The sequence below is a fragment of the Engystomops pustulosus genome, chromosome 8 (genome assembly GCF_040894005.1).
Source record: "Engystomops pustulosus chromosome 8, aEngPut4.maternal, whole genome shotgun sequence".
Classification (NCBI taxonomy): Eukaryota; Metazoa; Chordata; class Amphibia; order Anura; family Leptodactylidae; genus Engystomops; species Engystomops pustulosus.
The window spans coordinates 49,988,782-50,011,201 of NC_092418.1; the positions used below are offsets into that span (position 1 = coordinate 49,988,782).

Here is a 22,420-nt window from a genome sequence, read left to right on the forward strand (position 1 = left end):
CCTCCTGCCTCTCAGCTCTTAGCACTAACTACTGCAATTTCCCCACTCATAATGAGGAAAACATCCTCAACTTGGTCTTCTCCCAACTTTCTTCAATATCATCATTGTATACATATAAGGTATCGCCACGTCCGAAAATATCAAAAATCTGTTAAAATATAATAACGGATTTTCACTGCTTTTAACCCGTAATGGAAAATAGTGCCCTAAGTCGAAAATGCCACTTCTTTGCCATTTTGGAAGATGTAAAAAAAAGATTGTACAGTCCTAAAAATGATAGCATTGAAAACTTCATCAAAAATGGCAAAAAATGACACCACCCACTGCTCTGTGCAGCGAAGTTTGAAAAACTTAATAGCACCAGAAAATGGCAAAATAATAAAAAATAATTGTACAGGAGTTTTTAACCCCTTCCCGCTGATGCCCTTTTTCGTTTTTGCTTTTCATTTTTCACTCCCCACTTTCAAAAATCGATAACTTTTTTATTTTTCCATGTACAGAGCTGTGTGATGGCTTATTTTCTGCATAACAAATTACACTTCAAAATGGTGGTATTTAATATTCCATGCCGTTTACTGGGAAGCAGGAAAAAAATTCCAAATGCAGTGGAATTAGTATAAAAACGTATTTGCGCCGTATTGTTGTGGGCTTGGATTTTACAGCTTTCACTGTGCACCCCAAATGACATGTCTATTTCATTCTTTAAGTCAGTACAATTACAGGGATACCAAATTTGTATAGTTTTTATAATGTTTTCGTACATTTACAAAAATTAAAACCTCCTGTATAAAAATACATTTTTGGATTTTGCCATCTTCTGGCGTTAATAACTTTTTTACACTTTGGTATACAGAGCTTTGGGTGGCATTTTTTGCGACTTTTGATGACGTTATAAATTTTAGCATTTTTAGGACTGTACGACCTTTTGATCACTTTTTATAGATTTTTTAAATATGTTTTAATTTGGCAAAAAAGTGCCATTTTCGACTTTGGGTGCTATTTTCCGTTACAGGGTTAAACGCAGTGAAAAAACAATATTATATTTTGATTCGGCATTTACGGATGTGGCGACAGCTAATGTGTTTATGACTTTTACTGTTTATTTATATCAGTTCTAGGAAAAGGGGGTGATTTGAATTTTTATGTTTTTATTGTAATTTTTTTAAACTTTTTTTTTTATTTTCCAGACTCCCTAGGGTACTTTAACCCTAGGTTGTCTGATTCATCCTACCATATACTGCCATACTACAGGCAAGAAAGCCCTGAATGTGCAATTTTTTTCGAGCTTAGAAATATAAGGCCTCCCCTGAAAATAAGAACTTGCGGCAGAAGTTGTGACGTGAATGTAGAATTCATGGGATAAAATCGCTGACCGTTGCAAATGCTACGAGCAGCTGCCCGAACAAGTAGGGGTCATTGAAGGAAAGTGCTAAACATGAGAATTTGGGGCTAATGATTCAAAATGGAGTCACAAGAAATTAAGCATGAAATTCAGAGTACTAAGAGTTATTTTGATGTTAGGGAAGTTTTTGACATGATGGTCCTAAAAAAAAATCTAGCTTTTTGTGCATAAATACCAGGATTGAAAATGTACCAGAGATTGTTGTACACGGACAGAGAGTAAAACGACTTTCTTTATGGAATTAGGAAAAATAAGACATCCCCTGAAAATAAGACCTAGTGCATTTCTAGAAGCAAATATGTATATAAGCCACTGGGGGTCATTTATCTTATTTCCCATCTCGGCACAACTTGCTGAGACAAGATGTGACGTACTGTCAATTAGAGACGACTTAACTAAGATAAGAGACCGAAAATGCTTACAAAAAAAAAAAAATCATATAAGAAATATAAAGAAGGTGGTCTGTCTATTCCTAATTTCAAATTGTACTTTTTGGCTGCTAGAATATGCTTTTAGAACAGATGGAAAGATTCAGTGGTGATGAACAACATTATAAGTAAGGCAAAGGGGCTTGATCAATGGATGGACTCTTTAGAGTCAGGACAGATGGGAACCGGTAGATTGAAAAAAATACCAATGTGTAATATGCTTAATGAGACCTGGAGAACACTCAGGAAAATATGGAAAATAGACGGAGCAATAGAAAGCACCCCAATATGGTATAATATACATATAAAGGAATTTTGGTAAATGGGGGAAAGTGGGAACATTTGGCATTCACTGGGAATTACGAGGGTCTCACAAATGTTCAAAGACGGAAAACTAATTCCCTTATCGGAATTGCAAAGTGAGCTTGGGGTGGGAAACAAATATTATTTTTATTACATACATATTAGGGATGCATTTAGGGGGTCCAAGAACAAAACATGATTTAAGGTTGAAAAAGACGCTTTGATAGATAAAATTTGGATTAACTGGACGGGCAGATACACTATATCTAGAGTTTATAACACGTTACACATTGAGAATACACGGAATAAGAAGTTTAAGGTATATTGGGATTTGAAGTAGGAACTATGACACATGAACATTGGAATAGGGTGTTTTGTAATATTAAACTCTCATAGATTAGCATGAATCGCAGGATGGTGTACTTTAATTACCTACATCGACTATATTACACCCCTCAGAAAATATTGAGGATGGGCAAACAAGTACAAACTCTCTGTTGGAGATGTGGGACAACTGAAGCAGGGTTATATCATATGGTATGGAGTTGCCCTAAGATTAGTCCTTTTTGGGAAGGGGTCCATCACAGAATGGAGACAGGACTGGGAATTCCAATTGAGCAGACAGCAAAGGTATTGATTCTTAATGCGCTTAGTTGCCACCTGCAATATCATATTGCAACCTGCAGTATCATATTGCAGCTATATGCAGATTCTCTATACTGGCAAAGGTTTTCATTGCAAGAAACTAGAAGAATGTACTACCTCCAACACTATGTAGGAAAGTTGAAAAATATGAGAAAACATACCATACGCGTAGCGGAAGTGTGACTGAATGGAAAAAGATCTGGTCAGGCCAACAGAAGTAAGGTTGTTTATCTTTTTTTCCCTCCTCCCGGCTTGTGGTGGGGATGGGTGGGATACTGGGTGGGGGTCATGAAAAAACATAGTTACTATAAGATACAGCAGTAGCGACTGTGGTGACACAACTTTATTAATTCTGTTAAAGGTATTCTAAAGTGCCACAAGCGTTAATGTTAATCATGTGTAAACTGAAAAATACATACGTTGCCATATGACCATGTCCCATTTTGATATGTAACCTAATGTGCAGGGTATAATGTTTATTATATAATGTGATGTATTATGTAAAGGAAAAAGAAAAAGAAAATCACCTTTTATATTTCTTTAATTAGATTATGGGTGGCCATGATGATTGCGTTCAAATTCTACTGGAACAGGAAGCGTCTGTGTTATGTAGAGATTCTAGAGGAAGGACTCCACTGCACTATGCTGCTGCCCAAGGCTATTCTACACTCTTGAGTGAATTACTTCAAAGTGCACTTGCACAAGGAGAATACAACCAAAAAGACAACAATGGCTATACACTTTTGCATTGGGCATCATATAATGGTAAGTTTCTGTTAAAGCTGAACACACTGACAAACTATTCCAGTTGTTCATAAAAAATATATGTTAACAGCTGTGGAACTTTCTGGAGAAATTTAGAAATTTAACAATTTTTCAATCCTGTTTAACTAGAACAATGTATACATTAACAAAGAACAAAATATGAAAACGCAGTTTGATGCAAAATGTGAAAGTGAATATAAACTGCCTTATAGATGGTAAGGAAGGCTATAAAACTCTTGAAGGCTAGTGTTTTCATTGAATCATTTTCAGGCATATTGCACATTTGGAGGAATCAGGGCCACCATCAGGGCAGTACTTGCAGTACCCTAATATAAGTAATACATTGTTTGTGAAGGTGCTTGTAAAGTGAATGGCATACACTAATACAAAGATCATAAAGGTGCTGTTGTCAGTGAATAGCACGCTCAAATACATAGATCATAAAGGTACTTTTTTTTTTTTTAGTAAATAGCGTCTAGTAATACCTTGATTGTTAAGGTGCTGTTGTCAATGAATAGTGCACACTAAGATGTAGAACATAAAAGTGTTGTTTTCAGTGAATAAAGCACACTAATATGTACATTTGTAAGGCGCTGTTGTTAGTGAATATTGTGCTTTAATACATATATAATATAGGTGCTATCCACTGACAAGTGTATAGCATCTAGTAATACCATGATTTGAAACATTGCTGTTTCAAATTCAGCGTCCAGTTATACATTCATTGTAAAAGTGATGTTATCAGAGAATAGCACACACTAATACAAAGATCATAAAGGAGCTTTTGTGAGTGAATAGCGCACACTACTACGTAGTAGATTATTACAGTGCTGTTGTCAATAAATAGTGCCCTCAAATACATAGATCATAAAGGTGCTGTTGTCAGTGAATAGCATCCAGTAATATCTGAATTGTAAAGCTGCTGTCACTGAACAGAGTCTATTCATACCTTGATTGTAAAGGTATTGTAAATAGCATCCAGTAATATCTTGATTGTAAAGGAGTCATTGTCAGTGAATAGCAACCACTAATACTTTGATTGTAAAGGATTTAAACCAGCATCCTGTGGCGTTTCTAGTTGGTTCTCTATCACTGTGGTATGTAGCCTGTTTGTACTTGTCTTTTTGTTTATGGTGTTTCTGCTTTTCTTGCTGGTGTCTTTAAGTCTCTTTAACCCTTTCCCAACTTGCGCCATACTACTACGGAGCAAGCTGGGTCCCGGTGCATGGAGAGGACTTGCGGGCCAAGCCCTCTCCATAGCCGGTAAGTCTTTGCTGCACATTTCTAGCACCAATGACGGGTGTTTTCCCGATGATCGCCGCATATTGCAGCAAAGGCTTACCGGTAACACCCGTGATCGGTGCTAGCATGGGCACCACCATTTTGCCGCAGATCATCGCTCCCCATGACATCATCGGGGAGTGCCGATCTGTCGCCATGGCAGCCTCGGGTCTTCGTTTCAACCCATTCATTACAATGTGCTAATTGCACTTTGTAACGAATGAGGAGGAAAATCCCCATATACTGCCACACTGTAGCATGGCAGTAAATGATAGGATCCTATAGATAAACTAGGGTTAAAGTACCCTAGGGAGTCTGAAAAATTGTAAAAGTAAAAATAAAAAAAAATTATAATAAAAAACCCTAAAAATTCAAATCACCCCCCTTTCCCTAGAACTGATATAAATATTAATAAACAGTAAAAATCATAAACACATTAGGTATTGCCACACCCAAAAATGCACGATCTATCAAAATACAATAAAGTTTTTCACTGCGTTTTACCATGTAGCGTCTTAAAAATATAGCAATAAAAATGCCATCAAAACTCGCAAAAAATGACACCACCCACAGCTCCGTACACCAAAGTATGAAAAAGTTATTGGCGCCAGAAGATGAAAAAAGATTTTTGTACAGGAGGTTTTAATTTTTGTAAATGTATGAAAATATTACAAAACCTATACAAATTTGGTATCCCTGTGATCGCACCGACCCAAAGAATAAAGTAGACCTGACATTTGTGGCGCACAGTGAAAGCTGTAAAATTCAAGCCCACAAGGAAACTTTGCAAATGCGTTTTTTGCACCATTTTCTCTGTATTTGGAATTTTTTTTCCCGCTTCCCAGTACATGGCATGGAATATTAAATACTGTCAAAAAGTTATTAGCGCCAGAAGATGGCAAAATCCAAAAATTTATTTTTATACAGGAGGTTTTAATTTTTGTAAATGTACGAAACCTATACAAATTTGATATCTCTGTAATTGTACCGACCCAAAGAATGAAATAGACATGTCATTTGGGGTGCACAGTGAAAGCGGTAAAATCCAAGCCCACAAGAATACGGCGCAAATGCGTTTTTATACTAATTCCAGTGCATTTGGAATTTTTTTTCCTGCTTCCCAGTAAACGGCATGGAATATTAAATACCACCATTTTGAAGTGCAATTTTTTATGCAACAAATAAGCCATCACACAGCTCTTTATGTGGAAAAATAAAAAAGTTATAGATTTTTGAAGGTGGGGAGTGAAAAATGGTACTGAAAAAACTAAACAAGGCCAAGTCGTTAAGGGGCTAGAGATGGGCGAATCGATTCGAATGAAGTGGAATTCGATACTAATTTCACGGAAAATTTGATTCGTCACAAACCCGAAGTTTACGCTGATTCATGGGAAAGAAGTTATTTTTCCCCTCTTTTTTTTTTAGCTAAATTGGCGTGAGCACAACGTGTTGCATGGGGCAGTGAACTCTGGGAAGGAGAAAGGAACACCCTCGATGACATCTGCAGACCTGTAAGCCAATCAGCACCCGGCAGGCTTATGTGATGTCACACAGCCCTATAAAAACCAGCCATTTTCAATCTCGCCACTTCACACTGCATGTGCTGTCTGTAGCGTCTAGCTGCTGTAAGTGTACTGTGCTGTAGCGATTTCATTTTCAATCCCAGGGTGTGCGTTTAGGGAGATCTGTATACCCCAAATACCAATTCTTTGTAGTTACTGAATCCAATAGGAAGAAATCTGTTTCATATCTATGCAGCAGCTGTAGTGATTTGTGGACCTCTCCAAGGGTGTCCGGTTTGGGGGATCTGTATACCCAAAATAGAAGTTCTTTTTAGTTACTGAATCCAATATGAAGAAATCTGTTTCATATCCACACTGCTGCTGTAGTGATTTGTGGACCACTCTCAGGGTGTGCGTTTTTTCTCAGATTACGCATCTATGATGCATAGTGAGCATTTACACGGCGCTGGAAAGCTTGACTTGTTTTGAAAATGTCTAGTTTATTGGTACTTAAAAAACAATTGTAACAAATTTTACAGATAAAATAAATATGAATAAAATTTTAAAGAACTACGCATTTGGCGCTTAAACTGAGCGCTTCATCTGGTTCATAAAATATGCACAGTGTGAGCGTCATATTATAGTAGCAGGTAAATGATCATCTCTACAGGTTACCACTTCCGGTATCAGGTATAGGATGATCAGTTGGTATAGATACCGTCCACTTTATACAAATGCAAAACATGATGTTATTAAAAAAGTCTCTCACAAAAAAATATCATAATATAACACAATCAACATTCATCGATATAATAATAAAATTATAACATACTATGTACGATGTCTTACTAGTCGCTGGCTGTTAGCGGAGATGGAACTACAAATAAGGGAGTAGCTGAGGGTCAAAAAGATATTAAGAGCTTGATGCTTGGGAACTACAGGTACGGAAGCCGATTTGTACCAAAAAGGTGAGAACAGCAATCGTGTTTTCAAGGAAGGAGTCACAGCTACGAAGCCGTCCGAAGAGCTAATGGTTTAGGAGGGACAGATCTGCATTGGTCTTTTTTGCATTTGAAGTGCTCACATGCTTGAGTTATGTATGCCTCACAACATGCTTGGATCATGTATGCCCCACAACAGATGGTTTCGCCCCGAGGAGGGATGGATCCACAGGATACCACAGTACGGTAGATATTTTTGTGAGATACTTATTGTACTATAAAATAGTTTCATTTACTTCATTGAGACCACCGGGCGAGAGTGTGTTTAATTTAAACATCCAGTATACTTCTTGTTTGCATAACATCTGGAAACGATTAGGCACTGTATCCAGGACATGGTCTATCGGCATTATGGTAATGGCAAATGGCATTTTGGGGTGGCATACCCCCTGTAGGAGAAAATTTTTCCTGATGTTTTCGCGATGTTTGTTTAAACGGTTCCGCAGGGTTTGAACTGTTCTGCCCACATATTGTAGTTGACATTTTATGAAATAGATTACATATCTGCTGTGACGGGACATTTTATTTTTTATGGAGAATTCTTCTCCTGTGTTGGTACATGTAAAATTGGCAACACAAACACTTGGGTTTTCCACATTTGCTTACATATGCTTTTTCTTTATCGATCTTGGTTTTTCTGTGTTGTCTCAAGATACTGGGGGCTAGTATATTTTTGATAGTGGCAGATTTTCTATACGTTATTTTTGGCTGTTTGGGAAGTAGATTCTTTAGGTAAATAACACTCTGTAGTATATGCCAATGTTTTTGCATGATGTTTCTGATGCCACTTGATTCATCATTAAACTTTGTAATAAAATTAATTTCGTGACAGGAGTCATTATTTTTCGTGGTCGAATTTTTGCTAGTCACACATTCAATCTGTTTGAGAGGTCTTACTCGCTGATATGCATTTTTTTAGAAGATTTTGTGGGTATCCTTTTTCTGTGAAGAGTTCTTGTAAGATTTTTGCTTGTTCATCAAAGGAATGTGTATTGGTACAATTCTCGCCCGGTGGTCTCAATGAAGTAAATGAAACTATTTTATAGTACAATAAGTATCTCTCTTCATTCCCTTTTCTTTTAAAACATACTCACATTCCACAGCATACCTCACAAAAATATCTACTGTACTGTGGTATCCTGTGGATCAATGCCTCCTTGGGGCGAGACCATCTGTTGTGGGGCATACATGATCCAAGCATGTTGTGAGGCATACATAACTCAAGCACTTCAAATGCAAAAAAGACCAATGCAGATCTGTCCCTCTTAAACCATTAGATCTTCGGACGACTTCGTAGCTGTGACTCCTTCCTTGAAAACACAATTGCTGTTCTCACCTTTTTGGTACAAATCGGCTTCCGTACATGTAGTTCCCAAGCATCAAGCTCTTAATATCTTTTTGACCCTCAGCTACTCCCTTATTTGTAGTTCCATCTCCACTAACAGCCAGCGACTAGTAAGACATCGTACATAGTATGTTATCATTTTATTATTATATCGATGAATGTTGATTGTGTTATATTATGATATTTTTTTGTGAGAGACTTTTTTAATAACATGTTTTGCATTTGTATAAAGTGGACGGTATCTATACCAACTGATTATCCTATACCTGATACCGGAAGTGGTCACCTGTAGAGATGATAAATTGACGCTCACACTGTGCATATTTTATGAACCAGATGAAGCGCTCAGTTTAAGCGCGAAACGCGTAGTTCTTTAAAATTTTGTTCAGATTTATTTATTTTATCTGTAAAATTTGTTACAATTGTTTTTTAAGTACCAATAAACTGGACATTTTCAAAACAAGTCAAGCTTTCCAGTGCCGTGTAAACACTCACTATGCATCATAGATGCGTAATCTGAGAAAAAGCTTTGCCATTTGGAGTTCTTCCCACGGAGAAGGACTAACCCCGAGAGTGTGGCTGCAAGGAGACGGTAATGGAAAAAACCACTGAGCGCTGCTCAGAGTTGTGCCTGCCAGCACAACTCTATAAGGTTAGTAGCTTTACTATTATCTATTGAAACTTACCAGAGGATACTACACCATAGGAGCGCCCCTTCCTTCCTACTACTCTTTCAGGGTGTGCGTTTTGGGGCATCTGTCACCTCCGCACTCTATCATTGTGCCACTCTGTGGCCTACCATGTTGCCGCCACCTCCACAACTCTGACCTCATGCTGCTGCTGCTGCCACCTTTGCAGTTCTTTTTTGGCAAAGACCTGATAACTTCAGGAAAACTGTCATGTATTATGCATGCGGCATCTCTAATCTCCTAATTCAAATGAAAAATTTCAACTTCAAATTAAATTGTGCCACAATGTGGCCTCCTCTGTGGTTGGCTATGTGGGCTCCTGCTGCTGCTGCTCCCACCTCTACACTCTGTCATTGTGCCATTTTGTGGCTTTCCCTGTTGCTGCCACCATGTTTCTGCCAGCTGTGGGCTCCTGCTGCTGCTGCCGCTCTGTCATTGTGCCACTCTGTGGCCTACCATGTTTCCACCACCTCCATAATTTGTCATTGTGCCACTCTGCGGCCTACTCATGCTGCTGCCAACTGACCGCTGTCTCCCTGGAACACCCTGTGATTTTCATAATTCTGTTTTTACCCTCCATCGCTCTATGACATTGCCACTATGTTTAGTTTCCCCTTTCATTTAATCTGTCAGAAGGAATGAAAAGCCTCAGGGTTGAAGCCACACATTGATTTCTTCTTGCATGATGCAGAGCAGTTCCTCCACTGTCTGACTTTGTTCGGCCAGGCAAACTAGTTGTAGAACTGCATGACACCACTGTGCCCTGCACATGTGGTATGATGGAGCAGCACTTAGACTTGTGGTGGCGGAGGAGGTGGACATTGGCGCAGGAGCAGCAGTTTGACAACGTGGAGGACAAAGCGGCTTCTCCTGTTCATGTTGTAGGTGTGGCTGGGCGGGAAGCACACTTACCCAGAAAAGGCCATAAAGGACATGTACTGGCCCTAACCGTAGTTTCAGCTCCACATGTCCGCAGTGCTGTGCACCTTGGAAGAAACTGATAAGCTCAAGGACTTGCCCACCTTCTGTTCTACATATTTGTGAAGGGCTGGAAATTTCGGCTTGGAACTCTCACCCTCGGTTCGGCAGAAGCCAACAGTTCTCTGAAGGGTGCAGAGTCCACTACTTGGAAAGGGAGGGACTGCAGTACCAACAACTTGGACAGCACCTTTGGATGGCTGGATGCATATAGTTGTCTCTTTGTAATTGCCTCGCTTAAAGACTGCTGCCGCCATGCGTAGCGAGGAGCAGGAGCATCTGGACCGGGAGTTGATGTCAAAGACAAACAGCTCCCTTCAGCCGAGGTGCTTGAGCCTTGACGTGCTGAAAGAGCATGTGTGCCACTAGGCGCAGCTGTTGCTGCGCCAGCAGGATGAACCACATCTGAGAACTGTTTCTCCCAGGCCGTTGGATGGTGACACTGCATGAGTTGACACAGGGCCATGGTACCAATGTTAGCTCCCTGGCCACGCTTCACTTTCTGCCCGCATATTCGACATATACACACGCTCGGCTCCTCTGATGTCTTAACAAAAAACTGGCACACCGCTGAGATGGTGATTTTCCCGCCAACACTGAGTGACTGTTACCACCACTTACTTGGACCTGCGAATCGGGATTTGTACCCGGCAGCCGCTTGGCTCCTGTCCTCTCACTGCTGCCCCCCTAACTCACGGCCACGGTAGCAACTTGCTGCCTGACGAGCAAGCTGACACTCTCTTCGCCCGACTATGATAAATCCCTTGCTCCATCGGGCTCCCAAGTGTGATTGGGTACATCATCCTCAATTTGCATTTAGCTGTCACAGCTATTCTACTCAACAGTGTCAGTATGCACAGCCTGTCTACTGCACGAAGCAGCGGATGTCTGCCCCACCTCTTCACTGCCAAGCAGGTTCTGCCTGTCCCCAAAGTCTTCGTCCTCACTGAATAGTGGCGCTGTGCCCAGACCACCTGGTAGATCTCTGGCTGAGGGAAATAAACAGGACAGAGGCTGGTTGAGGACAGGTGAGGGCCGCTGACCTGCTCCTGTGCCATGCCAACTAATTGTTGTATCTGACAAACCCACAGACTCTTGGCTGGGGTTGTCAGATGTTATATTTGAGGAATTGGATGATCTACTCAACCATTTAACAACCTTTGGGTAGTTGATCAACACACTGCCGATAGATGACAACAGCAGTTCTGGCCTCACAGAGTCACTCCTGCTGCGATGTGCCCTTACTGTGCTACAACCTCTGCCTGCTCCACCTGCCCCCTTTCTGTCTGGCATAGTGGTTAATCAATTACGTGGATTTGACACATATTTCTTGCTCTCAACTTTAGCAACAAAAAACTATTGAAATTTGCGTTATACAGATATCCCAAAATGGACACCCTGTAATTGGAGCAAAAATCACTTTATAAACTATGTGGATTTAACACGTATTTCTTTCTCTCAACTTTAGCAACAAAAAATATAGAAATTTGCCTTATACAGCTGCCCCAAAATGAACAACCTGGGAGAGGTACAGATATCACTACTGAAGCTGCGTGCATCTGACACTGATTTCTTCCTATTCGCTTTAGTAACAAAAAAGAACTGCTAATTGGGGTATACAGATCCCCCAAAACACGCACTCTAGGAATTGGGGTATACAGATCCCCCAAAATGCACACCCTGGGAGAGGAGCAGAAATCACTGCAGAAGCTGTGTGGATATGAAACTGATTTTTTCCTATTCGTTTGAGTAACAAAAAAGAACTGCTATCGGGGTATACAGATCCCCCTAAACGCACACCTTGGGAGAGGTGCAGAAATCATTACAGAAGCTGTGTGGATCTGACACTGATTTCTTCCTATTCGCTTAAGTAACAAAAAAGAACTGCTAATGGGGTATTCAGATCCTCCAAAACGCACACCTTGAGAGAGTTGCAGGAATCACTACAGCAGCTGTGTGGATCTGACAATGATTTCTTCCTATTCTCTTCAGTAACAAAAAAGAACTGCTAATTGGATTTACAGATCCCCCTAAAAGCACACCCTGGGAGAGGAGCAGAAATCACTGCAGTAAAGTACAGTAAGAGCAGCTAGACACTACAGGCATCAGATGCAGTGTGAAATGCCGCGATTGCAAATGGCTGAATGTTTTTATACGGCTGTGTGATATCACATAAGCCTGCTGGTCACTGTTTGGCTTACAGGTCTGAAGATGTCATTGAAGGTGTTACTTTCTCCTTGCCAGAGTTCTTTGCCCCATGTAACATGTTGTGCTCATGCCCATTTAGCTAAAAAAAGAGGGGATAATAAAAAACTTGTTCCCATGAATCAGCATAAACTTTGGATTTGAGATTAATCAAATTTTCTGTGAAATTCATATCAAATTCATTTGAATCGATTCGCCCATCTCTTGCTCTAGTGGTTCCTCTCTGCAGGCTTCCAGTGGACTGGTTGATTGTGGATCTTGGCTCGGGAGAGTACCTCAGTAGTTAGGGGCTGGCTACTGGTTTAGGTTACTTAGGCAGCATTAGAAGAAATGGAATCCAGCTCACCTCTAGCCCGGTTGTGAAGTGGAAAAGGCATGGTACCAGCCTTGCTGTGAAGGCAGACATAGTACAAAAAATATTCCAATGGTCCAGCCAATCTCTGAAACAACTTCAAGTTTATTGGATCAAATTCTTATAAATCCACAGTGCAATCCCCGTAATCACCAACACCTTTCAAACAGCTAAACTGTTCTTAAGCATGGTCTACCTAAATCCACCCATGCTTGCCATTTACACACCTGGATATCAATGCTCCTCCTACATGGAAGGGTCAAGGTTATTGGTGAAGTAAATCCACATGCATGAATCCGGTTTCAATATTAAAACATTGGGGCTCATTTACTAAGGGTTCGAACTCCGCACTTTCATCCGGTTTACCAAATATTTCCGTTTTGTGCCGAATTGCCCCGGGATTTTGGCGCACGCTACAGCATTCACGCGACAGAAATGGGGGGGCGTGGCCGTAGGACAACCCGACGGATTTGAAAAAAGGTAGTGAACTCCGGCGGGTCTCGACGCAGCAGCAACACCTGCTGGATATCGTGCGCACGACCTAAGTGAATCCCCGAATCCTCATTGGACAATGCGCCACGGGATTGCGACTAAACCAGGTACGTAAATGTGCCCCATTATGTACAAAAACATACACATTCATACATCCACAATTCTTATCATCAGTACAGAAGATTAACAAATGAAAACCTCCGGTGTTCCCGGTCACCAAGGCAACAAAGGCGCTGTGTTCACTGGCCACATGAACCAGCCATGTGATGAAAGAAAGGCCACATGATCCACAGTGCAAAGGATATTTGTATCTAAGGATGCTAAATACATTCTCTTGGTAATGAGAGATCCATAAAAAATCACAAAAGAAGACCGATATACACGAAGAAATACTCGCGATCAAAAGAAGAAATAGCTGTATCAATAGCTGTAGAAAAAGCTGTGCTTCCGTTGCCATGATAATATGCCGTGTCAGGTCTGTCCTGTCGCTCCGAACCCAAAAATAAAATTCACTCTCTGTCTTGTTTATCTGGAAGCCCGAGAAACCTCCTAATTTTTCAAACAAGTCAATTACAGCTGGTGATGAACTGGGTCTTTCATAAACAAAATAATATCATCAGCGAATAGGGCTAGTCATAGTGTCTTGTCTCCCACTGCTTTCTTCTCATATCCAGTGGTATCTGCCAATACACGCTCCAGGGGTTCCAGTGCTAGATTAAATAGCAGAGGAGAAAGGGGGCACCCCTGTCGCATGCCCTTCTGCAATAAGAATCGCCGTGAGAGAAAGCCGGTGTACTTATCCTAGCACTAGGGTTCCCATATAAGGATATTAGATAGTTACAGAAAGGGCCCTCAAATCCCATGCGATGTAGCGCCTGCAATAGCCACACCGAACGAACATTATCAAAAGCCTTCTCGGCATCTATGGTGACCAAGGCAGTAGACACAGTCCTGAGGGCCATACGAGACGTTGCATCAGTTGCTAACAAAACCCGACCTAGATTTCACAGCTAAACGTCCCACCATAAAACCCACTTGGAGAGGAGAGACAAGTGATGGCATCTGGCAAACCAGCCGGTTTGCCAGAATTTTGGAAAGAATTTTAACATCAACGTCTATCAATGAGATGGGTCGGTAAGTGGAAGGATTCTCCAAGTCCTTACCCTCTTTAAGAAGCAATTTGATATGTGCTGTACTTATGTGTGTGGACATGGGAGAACCCTCTAACAGTTTGGAGAACAGGCTAGATAAAGTAATGGCGACTTGCTCATATAGAGCCTTGTAAAATTCCCCCGTGTAGCCATCTGGCCCGGCGCCTTACCACTGGGAAGGGCCCTTATGTCTGTTGTATCTCCTCTGCTGTTACAGGTGCATTGAGGGATCACAACTGGGTTGGTGACAAACGGGGCATACTTCCCTTATCCTAGCCATTAGTTGTGTTTGAGAGGGGGGAGTCGACTTCTTCCAGATTTGCGCAATCAAGCAATGGGATGCGGTGGTGATGTAGAAAGCTACTAAGTAGTAAAGATACTGTTTGTCTCTAGAATGTTAGGGACTGACATTTCGCAGGACCGATCCCCAGTACGTGTCCCATGGTTCCCACACCCTGGTAAATAGGTCTGTTTGGTTATTGAGGGAGGTCGTTAGAGTTTTCATACTGCATACTTCCCTTATCCTAGCCATTAGTTGTGTTCGAGAGGCGGGAGTCGACTTTTTCCAGAATTGCGCAATCAAGCAACGGGCTGCGGTGGTGATGTGTAGACTAAGCTTCCTGACAGGTTTGGCTATGGATATGTCAGTTACATTCAGCAGGTAGAACAATGGGTCTAGGGGGTTGGTTAAAGAGAGCACTTCTTGAAGCAAACTCTTCACTTCTTCCCAAAATGATCGATTGTGTACATATGACCAAAAGATGTGTTTTAAAGTTCCACCTGGCAACCCACAGCAACAGCATACATCTGGTGTATCCGGGAAGAGACGATGTAGTGTAGCTGGTGTATAGTACCAATGAAATAATAGTTTATCCTGATTCTCGTTATGTATTGTTCAAGTTGACATTTGGGCTGTGTACCTCCAAATGCTATGCCAAGTATCTTGTGTGATTGGGGCTCCAATGATCTCCTCCCACTTTGCCATGTATACGTGTGGGACCTGTGCCTTCGGGTCTGGATGTAGCAGAAGTGCATAAATATTAGAGATCAATCCCGGTGTGTGAGTCGTCATTTTACAGATATATTCAAATTCAGTAGGGATAGAGACCATATCAGTCCTTCCCACTGTCTGCAACAGGTGACGTATTTGGAGATAGTGGTAGTGGGATGATAACTGTATATACATTTTTTCCCTAAGTGAGTCAAAGGGTAGGATTTTCAAAGTTGTATGATCTACTATGTCCGCAAATCGGAACAATGATTTATCATGCCAAGGTTTGGCGTCCTGCCCCTTTAACATATTGGACATAGCTGGCGTGTGGAGGAACAACTGCATGTAAGAAGTTTCCAAGGTAAGTGGGAATTTTGCGCTACATATTCGCCAAATCTTCAGAGTAAATGCTACTGGTCCCAATGTTGGGGCAGGTGGTTGACGGGCTCCAGGAGTCCACAAATATGAACAGGGATGATATGGCGCAAGCCAAATTTTTCTATTTCCATCCACTCTGAGTAGGCCCAGAGGTTTGACCACGCTGGGATGAGTCTGAGATGTGCTGCCCAGTAATATTTTACAAGGTCAGGCATAGATAGCCCCCCTTTCGATTTATGAGCCAGCAAAACAGATTTCGCAACCCGACAAAGCGAGGAAGGAGGCCTGTAGAGTCTTTAGCACCCAAACGGGGACATGGACTGCTAAGGTCTCGAATAGGTACATTAATTTGGGCAGGATAGTCAGCTTGATGCCAGCTATCCTTCCAAAAAAGGAAATCGGTAGACTGTTCCATTTAGATAAGAACATTCTAATCTCTTTGATCATGCTTGGGTAATTGTGCTTGTATATTGTGGCATATGAGGGAGTTAGGTTTACTCCTAAGTATTTTATGATGTTAGCCTTCCAGGTGAATTTGTAGTTTGCTTTTGACTGCCTAACCATTTCACCAGGGATATTCACCGGTAGTGCTTCTGTTTTGGATGCATTGACGTCATAGCCTGACAAGGAACCAAACTGCTTCAGTCTAGCCCTGAGGTTGGGAAGTATTGTTAGTGGCTGAGACAGGGTTAGAAGTATGTCTGAAGTCAAAAAACTTAGCATTCAGCTCCTACCACGTGGAAACGCTGTATAGGGGAGAGCACGGATCCTCACTCCAGCATAGAGACATCCAAAATTTGTGCAAGCATGATCCAGCTCAAATCCAAGACGGGCACAGTGTTGAATAAAACTTCTTCTTAGGATATGATCCATTTTGTCATTGTCCCGTAACAGAGGAAGATGTTTCAGAACTATCTGTTTAATGTCATAAAATTGACAACTATATTGGAGAGAAAGCACTGGTGAGTTGCTAGATGTATTAGCATTGGAGGTACAAGATTTTGTATTTAATAAAGAAATGGGATCTTTTTTGCTGGCAATCTGAACAGCCCTATTAAGTGCCCACCGAGGGTACCCTCTCTTATTTAGTCTGTGTGAAATTTGTTTAACAAATTTGTTTGTGATCTCACAATCAAGAGACATTTTCTCAGAGATGATGATTAGAGATGAGCGAGCACTAAAATGCTCGGGTACTCGTTATTCGAGACGAACTTTTCCCGATGCTCGAGTGCTCGTCTCGAATAACGAGCCCCATTGAAGTCAATGGGAGACTCGAGCATTTTTCAAGGGGACCAAGGCTCTGCACAGGGAAGCTTGGCCAAACACCTGGGAACCTCAGAAAAGGATGGAAACACCACGGAAATGGACAGGAAACAGCAGGGGCAGCATGCATGGATGCCTCTGAGGCTGCTTTATCGCACCATTATGCCAAAATTATGGGCAACAGCATGGCCATGACTGAGTGACAGAATGAAGCTAGATAGCATCTAAAACATCCAATAATTGACCCTGACACTATAGGGGACGGCACGCAGAGGCAGCGGCAGCAGCGGCAGGCTAGAGAGTGGCATGGCGACATACCCTAAATGGACTCAGGCTTCAAACCAATGGGTGGCAGAGAAGAACCAAAGGAGGTGAGCAAGAAGCGCTCAAATAATATCGGTACATGATAAAAGTTTGCCAGTATATTTTGTGGATTACACAGCAGGGTGGCGACAAAGTTAACATGGAAGCCATGAAAACAACCCAAAATTCTGCCTGACACAGCTCGTTTGATAAGGGGACCATGTATGGAGGCAGTGAACTAGTAGTAGATTAAAGGTGCTGCAGTTAAAACTATGCTAGTTGGATCTTGGCATGGAGCTGGCGCTCTGCTGCCAGGCGAGCTTTCGCCAATCCAAGCCCCTGTCTCTAGGCTACTCCCCAAACAGCACTTCTAAGAACCTTTTGTATAAGATCAAGTGTAGTAGCGTTCTTATAAGTTTAGGATATGGCGGGTGAGGGGAATGTAAACAGATGCGCAAGAAGCGCTGAAATAATATTGGTAAATGATAAAAGTTTGCCAGTATATTTTGTGGATAACACAGCAGGGTGGCGACAAAGTCAACAACTTTGATGTGGAATCCATGAAAACAACCCAAATTTCTGCCTGACACACCTCGTTTGATAAGGGGACGATGTATGGAGGCAGCTATATGGACGACTTTTGGAGGTAGCAATGGAGACAACGTGTGGAGGCTGCTATGGAGACAATTTAATTTGGATAGTGCCTGTATGTGGCAGTCCAAAAAAGTTTTCAAACCAGAGGAGCAGGTAGGTGGCCCTCCAGAAAAATGAAATAGATTGAGTGCCTGTATGTGGCAGTCCAAAAAAGTTTTCAAACCAGAGGAGCAGGTAGGTGGCCCTCCAGAAAAATGAAATAGATTGAGTGCCTGTATGTGGCAGTCCAAAAAAGTTTTCAAACCAGAGGAGCAGGTAGGTGGCCCTCCAGAAAAATTGAATAGATTGAGTGCCTGTATGTGGCAGTCCAAAAAACTTTTCAAACCAGAGGAGCAGGTAGGTGGCCCTCCAGAAAAATTGAATAGATTGAGTGCCTGTATGTGGCACTCCCAAAAAAGTTTTCAAACCAGAGGAGCAGGTAGGTGGCCCTCCAGAAAAATTTAATAGATTGAGTGCCTGTATGTGGCACTCCCAAAAATTGTTTAAAACAGAGGACCGGGTAGGTGGCCCTCCAGAAAAATTAAATGCATAAAGTACTATAGCTAGAGCCAGTGGGCCCTGTCAAAAAATAGCCAGTTTCCTCTGCTTTAGTGTACAAAGAGGAGGAGAAGGAGGAAAATGAGGAGGAGGAGTGCATAAATTATTCAGGTTGAGCTTCCTTCACCTGGTGGAGATTGGAAATTATGAGAAATCCAGGCTTTATTCATCTTAATAAGCGTCAGCGCTGTCAGTCGACAGGCGTGTACGCTTATCGGTGATGATGCCACCAGCTGCACTGAAAACCCGCTCGGACAACACGCTAGCGGCAGGGCAGGCAAGAACCTCCAAGGCGTACAGCGCCAGTTCGTGCCACATGTCCAGCTTTGAAACCCAGTAGTTGTAGGGAGCTGTGTGATCATTTAGGACGATGGTATGGTCAGCTACGTACTCCCTCACCATCTTTCTGTAAAGATCAGCCCTACTCTGCCGAGACTGGGGACAGGTGACAGTGTCTTCCTGGGGTGACATAAAGCTGGCAGAAGCCTTGTAAAGCGTACCCTTGCCAGTGCTGGACAAGCTGCCTGCTCGCCTACTCTCCCTCGCTACTTGTCCCGCAGAACTACGCACTCTGCCGCTAGCGCTGTCAGAAGGGAAATACTGTTTCAGCTTGTGCACCAGGGCCTGCTGGTATTCATGCATTCTCACACTCCTTTCCTCTCCAGGGATGAGAGTGGAAAGATTTTGCTTGTACCGTGGGTCCAGGAGAGTGAATACCCAGTAATCGGTGCTGGAATAAATTCTTTGAACGCGAGGGTCACGGGATAGGCAGCCTAGCATGAAATCTGCCATATGCGCCAGAGTACCAACGCGTAAGAATTCACTCCCCTCACTGGCCTGACTGTCCATTTCCTCCTCCTCCAACTCCTCTTCTTCTGCCCATACACGCTGAACAGTGAAGGACTGAACAATGGTCCCCTCTTGTGTCTCGCCAACATTCTCCTCCTCTTCCTCCTCATCCTCCTCCACCTCCACCTCCTCCGATATGCGCTGAGAAACAGACCTAAGGGTGCTTTGGCTATCAACAAGGGAATCTTCTTCCCCCGTCTCTTGTGACGAGCGCAAAGCTTCCGACTTCATGCTGATCAGAGAGTTTTTCAACAGGCCAAGCAGCGGGATGGTGAGGCTGATGATGGCGGCATCGCCACTGACCATCTGTGTTGACTCCTTGAAGTTACTCAGCACCTGACAGATATCAGACATCCACGTCCACTCCTCATTGTAGACTTGAGGAAGCTGACTGACCTGACTACCAGTTCTGGTGGAAGTTGACATCTGGCAGTCTACAATCGCTCTGCGCTGCTGGTAAACTCTGGATAACATGGTTTCATAGTTTATACGGTTGAAAAAAGACACTTGTCCATCAAGTTCAACCAAGGAAGGGAAGGGATTGGATGAGGAAGGGATTTAGGGGAAACAATTCTATATAACATAACCAGCAATGTTATTTAGGTGTAAAAAGGCATCTAGACCCTTCTTAAAGCTCTCTGCTGTCCCTGCTGTGACCAGCGCCTGAGGCAGGCTATTCCACAGAGTGACAGTTCTCATAGTAAAAAAAGCCCTGTCGCCTCCGGTGATTAAACCTTGTTTTCTCCAGACGGAGACAGTGCCCCCTCGTCTTTTGATTTGATCTAATCTGAAACAACTTACCACCATATTTTTTGTATGGACCATTCATATATTTAAATAAATTAATCATGTCCCCTCGTAGTCGTCTCTTTTCCAGACTAAATAAATCTAGTTGTTTTAATCTTTCCTCATAACTAAGACCCTCCATACCCCTTATCATTTTTGTGGCTCTACGTTGAACCCTCTCCAGCTCCAGGGCATCCTTTTTATGGACCGGTGCCCAGAACTGGACAGCATATTCCAGGTGAGGCCGAACCAGTGCCTTGTACAGGGGTAATATTACATCCCTATCACGAGAGTCCATACCACTTTTGATACACGACAAGATCCTACTAGCTTTAGAGGCAGCTGATTGACATTGCATGCTGTTATTCAATTTATGATCTACTAGTACCCCCAGGTCCTTCTCAACAAGGGACTCTCCCAGATTTACTCCCCCAAGGACATATTTTGCCTTTGGATTATTGGCCCCCAGGTGCATAACCTTACATTTATCCACATTAAACCTCATTTGCCAAGTGGATGACCAAACATTCAGTTTGTCCAAGTCACCCTGCAGCCTATGAACATCCTCCATAGACTGTATTACACTACACAGTTTGGTGTCATTTGCAAAAATAGACACAGTGCTATTAATTCCTACCTCTATATCATTAATAAATATATTAAATAGTAGTGGGCCAAGCACAGAACCCTGAGGTACACCACTCATAACTGGTGACCATTCCGAGTAGGAATCATTGACCACAACTCTCTGGATACGATCCTTCAGCCAGTTTTCAATCCAATTGCAAATGATTTCTGCCAAACCAATAGCCCTAATTTTACCCATCAGGCGTCTATGAGGAACAGTGTCAAATGCCTTTGCAAAGTCCAAGAACTCAATATCCACAGCTGCTCCTCCATCCAGGCATCTGCTCACCTCTTCATAGAAGCAGATAAGGATAGTTTGACAACTTCTATTCTTAGTAAACCCATGCTGGCTATCACTTATTATTCTATTTGATGTCACATACTCCAGTATGTAGTCTTTTACTAACCCTTCCAATACTTTCCCCACAATGGAAGTTAAGCTTACAGGTCTGTAATTGCCTGGCGAAGTTCTAGAGCCCTTTTTATATATTGGCACCACATTTGCCTTGCGCCAGTCACTTGGCACCACACCAGACATTACGGAATCCCTGAAGATTTTAGACAGTGGTACAGCAATAACAGAACTGAGTTCTTTAAGAACTCTGGGGTGTAACCCATCTGGTCCAGGAGCTTTGTACACATTGATTTTATTGAGCTTAGATTGGATAATGTCTACATTTAGCCAGTCTAGTATATTACAGGGTGCATGAACCGCACTGGCACCACCCAAGTCAGAAGTTCTCTCTTCTATTGTATAAACGGAGCTAAAAAACCTATTAAGTAACTCCGCCTTCTCTTGGTCTCCAGTCACCGATGCCCCATTTTCAGAATAAAGGGGTCCAACCTGTTCTGACCCATTTTTTTTTGCATTGATATACTTAAAAAAATTCTTGGGATTTGTTTTGCTATCTTTAGCCACCTGTCTTTCATTTTGTATTTTGGCTGATTTGATTTCTTTTTTACAGATTTTGATAAGTTTTTTGTAAGTATTGAAAGCCTCTGGTGACCCATCAGATTTATATTTTTTAAATGCCCTCTTTTTCTCATTAATTGCCCTTTTAACTGTAGCTGTAAGCCACGCGGGATGTGATCTAGCCCGTCTATACTTGTTACCTATTGGAATAAATTTAGAAGTATAAAAACCCAGGATGGTTAATGTTGAATTCCACCTCGTGGGCACGTCGCACAACAGTCGGTAAGCGGGCAGTTGGAGACGGCGCTGCGCTGCCCTGAGAGTGGCAGCATCTGTGCTGGACTTCCTGAAATGCGCACAGATGCGGCGCACCTTCGTGAGCAAATCAGACAGATTGGGGTATGTCTTGAGGAAACGCTGAACTATCAGATTTAACACATGGGCCAGGCATGGCACATGTGTCAGTCTGCCGAGTTGCAGAGCCGCCACCAGGTTACGGCCGTTGTCACACACAACCATGCCTGGCTTCAGGTTCAGCGGTGCCAGCCACAGATCAGTCTGCGCCGTGATGCCCTGTAAT

The 22,420-nt window shown here is 42.3% G+C and overlaps 1 protein-coding gene across 3 annotated transcripts in view; it reads left to right on the forward strand.

Moving 5' to 3' along the window:
- The window catches only part of ANKRD44 (ankyrin repeat domain 44), a 377,775-nt gene that overhangs the window by 204,866 nt on the left and 150,489 nt on the right, over nucleotides 1-22,420 (forward strand). For all 3 annotated transcript variants that reach the window (XR_011849377.1, XM_072120895.1, XM_072120896.1), the window contains one exon: nucleotides 3,327-3,543. Coding sequence is in view for 2 of the 3 variants with exons in the window: in XM_072120895.1 (XP_071976996.1) it covers nucleotides 3,327-3,543 (217 nt within the window). In the remaining variant the exon portion in view is untranslated. The remainder of the gene's footprint in view (nucleotides 1-3,326; nucleotides 3,544-22,420) is intronic.